Here is an 8,553-nt window from a genome sequence, read left to right as displayed (position 1 = left end):
CGGAGAAAAACTCAGTTCTCGCTTTCTGTTTGGGTGCAGCAAAATCAAATACTTTATTCTTTCTCTAGTAATTACAATAGAGGGAGGGAGTGTCCTAGGAAACAGGGTTGCCCCTTGTCCCGGACAGGTCTCTCTCAATTGGTAAACAATTACAACAAACATTTATACCTTTGTTACAGACAATAGCTAGCAATAATGGAGACAGTAAAAGAGAAACAATTGCATTTGTTTATACATAAGCCTTTCTGCTATCTTATTTGTCTCACTACTAGAAAAAGCAAGCCTGCATATTTCGTTATCATTGCAAGGTCGTAATAACCTTTTACACAGTTCGTTCGTCTGTCTCACATTATCTTGCTTCTACAAATCGCACGTCATTATGGTCACAGCTAGCCTAACTCATGCTAACTAACTGACAGGCATTAAGATCCCTTCAAATCCTTGTTAATTCTTTCCCTGCTTCCACAAGCCTATACAGGAGAGATGGGCTCCACCTAAACCAAAGTGGAACCAGACTGCTGGCACTAAACATTAAAAAGGTTGTAGAGCAGTTTTTAAACTAGGAGATGGGGGAAAGCCGACTGCTGCAGAGGAGCGTGTGGATCGGACACAGACTTCTCTTAGGGGAGAGTCTGATGATAGAGAATCTCCAGGTTATAGTCAGGAGCAGAGGACTGAAAAGTATAATGTAAGGGCCGGATCAAATGATAAACATTAGGGATCTATTATCGACCACCTGACCAGGACAGTAATAGTGATGATGAAATGCTAAGGGAAATTAGAGAGGCTATCAAAATTAAGAACCCAATAATAGTGGGGGATTTCAATTATCCCTATATTGACTGGGAACATTTCACTTCAGGACGAAATGCAGAGATAAAATTTCTCGATACTTTAAATGACTGCTTCATGGAGCAGCTGGTACGGGAAGCCACAAGGGGAGAGGCAACTCTAGATTTAATCCTGAGTGGAGCGCAGGAGCTGGTCCAAGAGGTAACTATAGCAGGACCGCTTGGAAATAGTGACCATAATACAATAGCATTCGACATCCCTGTGGTGGGAAGAACACCTCAACTGCCCAACACTGTGGCATTTAATTTCAAAAGGGGGAACTATACAAAAATGAGGGGGTTAGTTAGACAAAAGTTAAAAGGTACAGTGACTAAAGTGAAATCCCTGCAAGTTGCATGGCCCCTTTTTAAAGACACCATAATAGAGGCCCAACTTCAATGTATACCCCAAATTAAGAAAAACAGTAAAAGAACTAAAAAAGAGCCACCGTGGCTTAACAACCATGTAAAAGAAGCAGTGAGAGATAAAAAGACTTCCTTTAAAAAGTGGAAGTCAAATCCTAGTGAGGCAAATAGAAAGGAGCACAAACACTGCCAACTTAAGTGCCAGAGTGTAATAAGGAAAGCCAAAGAGGAGTTTGAAGAACGGCTAGCCAAAAACTCCAAAGGTAATAACAAAATGTTTTTTAAGTACATCAGAAGCAGGAAGCCTGCTAAACAACCAGTGGGGCCCCTTGACTATCAAAATACAAAAGGAGCGCTTAAAGACGATAAAGTCATTGCGGAGAAACTAAATGGATTCTTTGCTTCAGTCTTCATGGCTGAGGATGTTAGGGAGATTCCCAAACCTGAGCTGGCTTTTGTAGGTGACAAATCTGAGGAACTGTCACAGATTGAAGTGTCACTAGAGGAGGTTTTGGAATTAATTGATAAACTCAACATTAACAAGTCACCGGGACCAGATGGCATTCGCCCAAGAGTTCTGAAAGAACTCAAATGTGAAGTTGCGGAACTATTAACTAAGGTTTGTAACCTGTCCTTTAAATCGGCTTCGGTACCCAATGACTGGAAGTTAGCTAATGTAAGGCCAATATTTAAAAAGGGCTCTAGGGGTGATCCCGGCAATTACAGACCGGTAAGTCTAACGTCGGTACCGGGCAAATTAGTTGAAACAATAGTAAAAAATAAAATTGTCAGACACATAGAAAAACATAAACTGCTGAGCAATAGTCAACATGGTTTCTGTAAAGGGAAATCGTGTCTTACTAATCTATTAGAGTTCTTTGAAGGGGTCAACAAACATGTGGACAAGGGGGATCCGGTGGACATAGTGTACTTAGATTTCCAGAAAGCCTTTGACAAGGTCCCTCACCAAAGGCTCTTACGTAAATTAAGCTGTCATGGGATAAAAGGGAAGGTCCTTTCATGGATCGAGAACTGATTCAAGGACAGGGAACAAAGGGTAGGAATTAATGGTAAATTCTCAGAATGGAGAGGGGTAACTAGTGGTGTTCCCCAAGGGTCAGTCCTAGGACCAATCCTATTCAATTTATTCATAAATGATCTGGAGAAAGGGGTAAACAGTGAGGTGGCAAAGTTTGCAGATGATACTAAACTACTCAAGATAGTTAAGACCAAAGCAGATTGTGAAGAACTTCAAAAAGATCTCACAAAACTAAGTGATTGGGCAACAAAATGGCAAATGAAATTTAATGTGGATAAATGTAAAGTAATGCACATTGGAAAAAATAACCCCAACTATACATACAACATGATGGGGGCTAATTTAGCTACAACGAGTCAGGAAAAAGATCTTGGCGTCATTGTGGATAGTTCTCTAAAGATGTCCACGCAGTGTGCAGAGGCGGTCAAAAAAGCAAACAGGATGTTAGGAATCATTAAAAAGGGGATAGAGAATAAGACTGACAATATCTTATTGCCCTTATATAAATCCATGGTACGCCCACATCTCGAATACTGTGTACAAATGTGGTCTCCTCACCTCAAAAAAGATATTCTAGCACTAGAAAAGCTTCAGAAAAGGGCAACTAAAATGATTAGGGGTTTAGAGAGGGTCCCATACGAGGAAAGATTAAAGAGGCTAGGACTCTTCAGCTTGGAAAAGAGAAGACTAAGGGGGGACATGATAGAGGTATATAAAATAATGAGTGATGCTGAGAAAGTGGATAAGGAAAAGTTATTTACTTATTCTCATAATACAAGAACTAGGGGTCACCAAATGAAATTAATAGGCAGCAGGTTTAAAACAAATAAAAGGAAGTTCTTCTTCACGCAGCGCACAGTCAACTTGTGGAACTCCTTGCCTGAGGAGGTTGTGAAGGCTAGGACTATAACAATGTTTAAAAGGGGACTGGATAAATTCATGGTGGCTAAGTCCATAAATGGCTATTAGCCAGAATGGGTAAGAATGGTGTCCCTAGCCTCTGTTCGTCAGAGGATGGAGATGGATGGCAGGAGAGAGATCACTTGATCATTGCCTGTTAGGTTCACTCCCTCTGGGGCACCTGGCATTGGCCACTGTCGGTAGACAGGATACTGGGCTAGATGGACCTTTGGTCTGACCCGGTACGGCCGTTCTTATGTTCTTATCAGTGCTTCAGTTGCTTGGTGGTGGTGTCTGTAGATGGAGGTGAAAGAGAGGAAGAGCCTGGCAAACGTCTCTCCCTTTTATCATGTTCTTTCTTCCCTCTTGGCTTCCCCCCCCTTCAGAGTCAGGTGAGCTTTACCTCATCACAGTCCCAAACGGACCAAAGGAAGGGGGGTGACTCTCTCGAGAGTCCAACAGATCCTTTGCTGCTGCCTAGGCCAGTGTCCTTTGTTCCTGTGAGGCTGGGCTGGGTTTGTCCCATACGTGCCCTGATGAGGTGTGAACTGCCCCTCTGCTCCTAGAGAGTTTTACCTGGGTTTGTTTTAAGCCATGAGGACACATTTTCAGCCTCATAACTATATACATGAAATTACAACCTATAACATCACCATAACAACTATGCTCAGTGCATCATGAGCCTTCCTAAGACACCCGACATGACAAACTTTGCATTGGATACCACACAATTATTATAAGGATGAACATCGGGGTACAGGATGTTCCCCCGAGGTAGAGTGTCACACCTCCCTGCTTAGTTCACAACAAGAGGGTTAGTCACTGACTAGTTCGAAGGCAGTGTGCCTAGGGTCCTCTTTCCTGGACAGGGTGTCTGCTACCAGGTTCTCCCTTCCCTTTATGTGTATAATTTCCATATCAAACTCCTGCAGGATCAGGCTCCAGCGCAGAAGTTTGGAGTTTGTGTTATAGTTCTTTTGGCATCCAGCCATGAAGGCCATGATGCGTTGTGCCTCAGTTTCCCCATTCACACACAGCAAACTAGATTTTTTTATGGTTTCTCTGCTGTGATAAGCTTTAAATCTGTTTACAGGTATTAACTGAGAATTAGCATTACCTTAATTTTTAACATCAGTATCAAAATTCTTATCCCACGACTTAACATTAATGCCAACATTTTTATCACAGATGGGTGTTTACAAATATCTTTATGATACCACACCCTCCGTTCAGACAGTCTGGTTTGAGGTTGCTTCGTTCATGGTGTTCTTTGGCTCTCTCCCATGTAATCAGTCACTGGCTTTTCTTTCCCTCCAGGGTTCCCCTCTGCCTGGGTTCTTATTTTAATCATGTGTCTGGGATTTTGGTACCTCAGGGTCTGGCAAGATAGGAGTTTAGGTAGGAGATCCTGCACATTGGCTGGCCCTTTGGGGAGTGGTCTCCCAACCCCACGACTGTACATATGCAAAAAATCCAGCTCCCTTTTTGGGGTTTCAATTGCTTGGGGGGTTTCTGTGTGAGGACAGAAGAACTAACATGAGCCATTGGTTGCCTGCTTCCTCCTAGCACAGGGCATTTATTCCTCAGGGGAGTCAGTGGAATTACACTGATAGCACTTTTTGGGCTCTTCTGCTTTTACAGGAGATTTGGGATGAGGGTTAGAAGAATGATTCTGGGGAGGTGAGTACCCAGCCTCCCAGCCACCCTCCCTCTTGCTAGGAATAAAATGTGATCGCCCCTTCCTACCAGCTTCAAACCCCTCTTTCTTTCTGTGGCCTCCCCTCAGCATACTCCTCAGCCTGTTCGAAGGCATCATCTAAAAAAGCCATCTCATCCACAGTCTTTACATCTCTGTCCCATAGACACTGCTTTATTTCGGCCTTACATCTGCTCCAGAAATGTTTTTGAGGAACAAGATCAAGCAGTCTTTCAAAACATGCCACCTCTTTACCCTGCTCCCATTTTCCCAACAAATATTTCATTTTGTTTACATATTCTCCATTACTCATCCCTCTTAAGATTCCTAAATTTAATTCTATATGTTTTGGGGATAATCTGAAAACTTCATAAAACTGTATCTAAAGCATCTTGAATAGGCATTCCATTGAATACATTTCGAGCTTTACCAGTTAATTTCGCAATCAGGGTAGGAACTCTCTTATCATGAGGGATTTCATATATTACACAAAGCCTTGCAAAGGTAGTCAGATATTCAGCAAGATCGCCCTGCTCACTGTATGCAGGATATAAGTGTTCCAGGTTGTGGATTTTTGGAGTGATCGGAATCGATGGCACGTCCGTGGCTGTGTGCAGGTGTATCAGTAATAAAGCTCAGATGTCCCAGCACAGCAAGAGAAGGTGCAAGGATCCTTCACACTCATCTTTGTTACCAGCACTAAGCACATGGGGCCAAGTGAGGACAAGGTCATGGCCAAGATCACCTTCTGGACAGCAGTGCTCAGCTCGTGTAGGGGTCGGTGTATTGCTCCCTGTGAGTCAGAGATGGAGTTCCCATCCCAGCGTACACAAAGCCACAGGAATGCTGTCTACATTACTCAGAAAACCTCTCCTGCATCCTCTGCTTCCTGATCACTCAGCAGCCCCCACCTGCTCAGCCTAGGAGCTTTTCCCTCGGACCAAGAGAAGCACCCGGGCACGAATCTGTTTGGTTTTCACACTGTACACGATGGGGTTCATCATGGGAGGAAAGAGGAGGTAGAAATTGGCCATCAGGATATGTACATGTGGGGCGACTTGGTGGCCAAACCTGTGAATTATTGAGGAGAGGACCACTGGTGTGTAGACCACTAAGATGGCACAAAGGTGGGAGCCACAGGTGCTGAAAGCCTTGAGCTGCTCTTTCTTGGATGCCAGGCTTAAGACAGCCCTTAGGATGTTGACATATGAGAGGGAGATGAACATCAGATCCAGCCCCACGATGAAGAGAGCTACAATGATCCCATACAAGTTATTGAACCTGGTGTTGGCACAGGCCAGATTGACCACGGCCATGTGCTCACAGTAGCAATGGGAGATGACGTGGGACCCGCAGTAGGGCAGCTTCCTGAGGAGGAAGGGCAGAGGGATCACTAGCAGAACAGCCCGGGCCAAAGCCGCCAGCCCGATCTTTGCTATCACTGAATTGGTCAGGATGGTGGTGTACCTGAGGGGATTGCAGATGGCCACGTACCTGTCGAAGGCCATGGCCAGCAACACAGCAGACTGCATGATAGAGAATGAGTGAAGGAAAAACATCTGCACCAGGCAGGCATTAAAGCTGATCTCCCTGGAATTAAACCAGAAGATGCTCAGTATTTTCGGCATGGTGGTTGTGGATAAAACAAGGTCGATCACGGCCAGCATGGTGAGGAAATAGAACATGGGCTTGTGTAGGGAGGGCTCTGTCTTGATAACATACAGGAGGATGCAGTTTCCTAGAAGGGCCACGGTGAACACTGAGCAGAAGGGGATGGAGATCCAGAGGTGCAGAGCTTCCAGCCCTGGGATGCCTGTCAGGAAGAACACTGAAGGATCAATGCCTGTGCTGTTGGAACCTGGTTGTGGCATCTTTTGTGAGGCTCACATCAATTTCTTTCCTTTCAATAAAACATAACACATGGAATGAAGAGAACCTGTAAATTAAATACATACAATGGGGCCAATCTCAGCTCTGGAAGAAGTGTATTGACTTTTTGTTGAGTTCATCAGTCATGTTGCAATAACACTAATCATACAAACCCTTAAATTTTTCTGTGCAAAATCATTTAGAGTTTTTAGAATGTCATTACAAGTCCCGAGTAATGAACCCCACTTGGTTACAAGTATCCTACCTGGTGTGCATTCTGCTGTGAAGTACCTAGTATATCTGGCTGCAGAGCACTTGCTTTCAGCTTAGGAATACCTGGCATGTTAAGCTGCATGTAGCAAGATGTACCTGGTACATTCAGCAGCACATTCTGGGTATTCAGCCTGGATGCATGTAGTACATTGGGGAACATGCCCACCAGCTTCAGAGCCGGAGCCTCAGCATCTACACAGCTATTCTTAGCGTGGTACCCCGAGAAGCACGAGCCTGCGTCTGTCGACCCGAGCTGTGAGACTACCTGCCGCTCGCTGCGTAGACATCCCCAAAGAGCCTATGAGTCTGATCCTGCTCCCATTGAAGTCAGGGGGAGAACTCCCCACTGACTTCCGGGATAACTGAGCTGTTCTTTTTAGGTGACAAATCTGAGGGACTGTCCCAGGTGTCAGAAGAAGAAATTTTGGAACAAACTAATAAATTAAACAGTAATAAGTCACAGGACCAGATGAGATTCACCCAAGATTTCTGAAGGAACTAAAATATCAAATTGCAGAACTACTAACTGTGGTATGTGACCTATCACTTAAATCACCCCCATACCAGATGACTGGCAGATAGCAAATGTGATGTCGATTTTTAGAGAAGGCTCCAGAGGTGATCCTGGGAATTACAGCCCAGTGAGCCTAACTTCAGAACCAGGCAAATAGGTTGAAATGATAGTAAAGAACAGAATTACCAGACATATAGATGAACAAGATTTGATGGGGAAGAGTCAGCCTAGCTTTTGTAAAGGGAAATCATCCCTCACCAATCTAGGAGAATTCTTTGAGGAAGTCAAACAAACATATGGACAATGGTGATCCAGTGACTATACTGTACTTGGACTTTCAGAAATCCTTTGACATGGTCCCTCACCAAAGGCTCTTAAGAAAAGTCACAAACAGACTTTGGAGAGAAGAACGTTTGTGATATAAAAAGTCCAAATCAACAGAGATGCAGAGACTATTTTCACAAAGGGAAAAAATATTACAAGCTGCTACAGCCCATATTGATCGAAGGTTGTTGAAAAAATTATTAATTATTTCATTAACTGAGAAAAAATTGTGATCAAATAATTATGGAGTCATAGATTTTCAGGCAAGAAGGGACCATTATGATCACATGCTCTGACCTGCTGAATAAAAAAGGGCACAGAGTTTCATCAGGTGAGTTCTGCATCTAGCCCATAACGTCTCGTGGAGTGAGACCGTATTGCTGAGAAAGGCGTCAAGTCTTGATTTAAAGACTTCAGGTGATGGTGACCAACCACACCCCTAGCTAAGTTGTTCCAAATGTTAGTTCATCTTCCTCTTTAAATGTGCACCTTGTTTCTAGCCTAAATTTGGCCAATCTCAGGTCCCAGCCATTGGATCTCATTCTGCCTTTGTCTGCTAGATTAAAGAACCTTCTACAGTCAGAAATCTCTTCCCATCTATGGACTTGGAGACTGTGATCAGGTCACTTCTTAACCTTCTCTCGGATAAACTAAATAGACTGAGCTTCTTCAGTCTCTGGCTATAAGCCACGTTCTCCAGCTCTGAAATCATTTGTGTTGCTCTTTTCTGAACCCTTTTCAA

The 8,553-nt window shown here is 43.8% G+C and overlaps 1 protein-coding gene across 1 annotated transcript; it reads right to left on the bottom strand.

Moving 5' to 3' along the window:
• Positions 1-5,751: 5,751 nt before the first annotated feature.
• LOC120400710 (olfactory receptor 52K1-like) lies at positions 5,752-6,702 on the bottom strand. Its single transcript, XM_039529654.1, has one exon. It carries the CDS (start codon positions 6,700-6,702, stop codon positions 5,752-5,754), a length of 951 nt encoding a protein of 316 aa, XP_039385588.1.
• Positions 6,703-8,553: the final 1,851 nt, after the last annotated feature.

Source organism: Mauremys reevesii, linkage group 1 (genome assembly GCF_016161935.1).
Source record: "Mauremys reevesii isolate NIE-2019 linkage group 1, ASM1616193v1, whole genome shotgun sequence".
Lineage (NCBI taxonomy): Eukaryota > Metazoa > Chordata > Testudines > Geoemydidae > Mauremys > Mauremys reevesii.
The sequence above is the reverse complement of the archived record's forward strand: the minus strand, read 5'-3'. Positions and strand labels throughout refer to the sequence as shown.

What these genes read in the sequence shown, in the direction of transcription:
- LOC120400710 (XM_039529654.1), bottom strand. Translation starts at nt 6,702, where the DNA reads ATGCCACAACCAGGTTCCAACAGCACAGGCATTGATCCTTCAGTGTTC.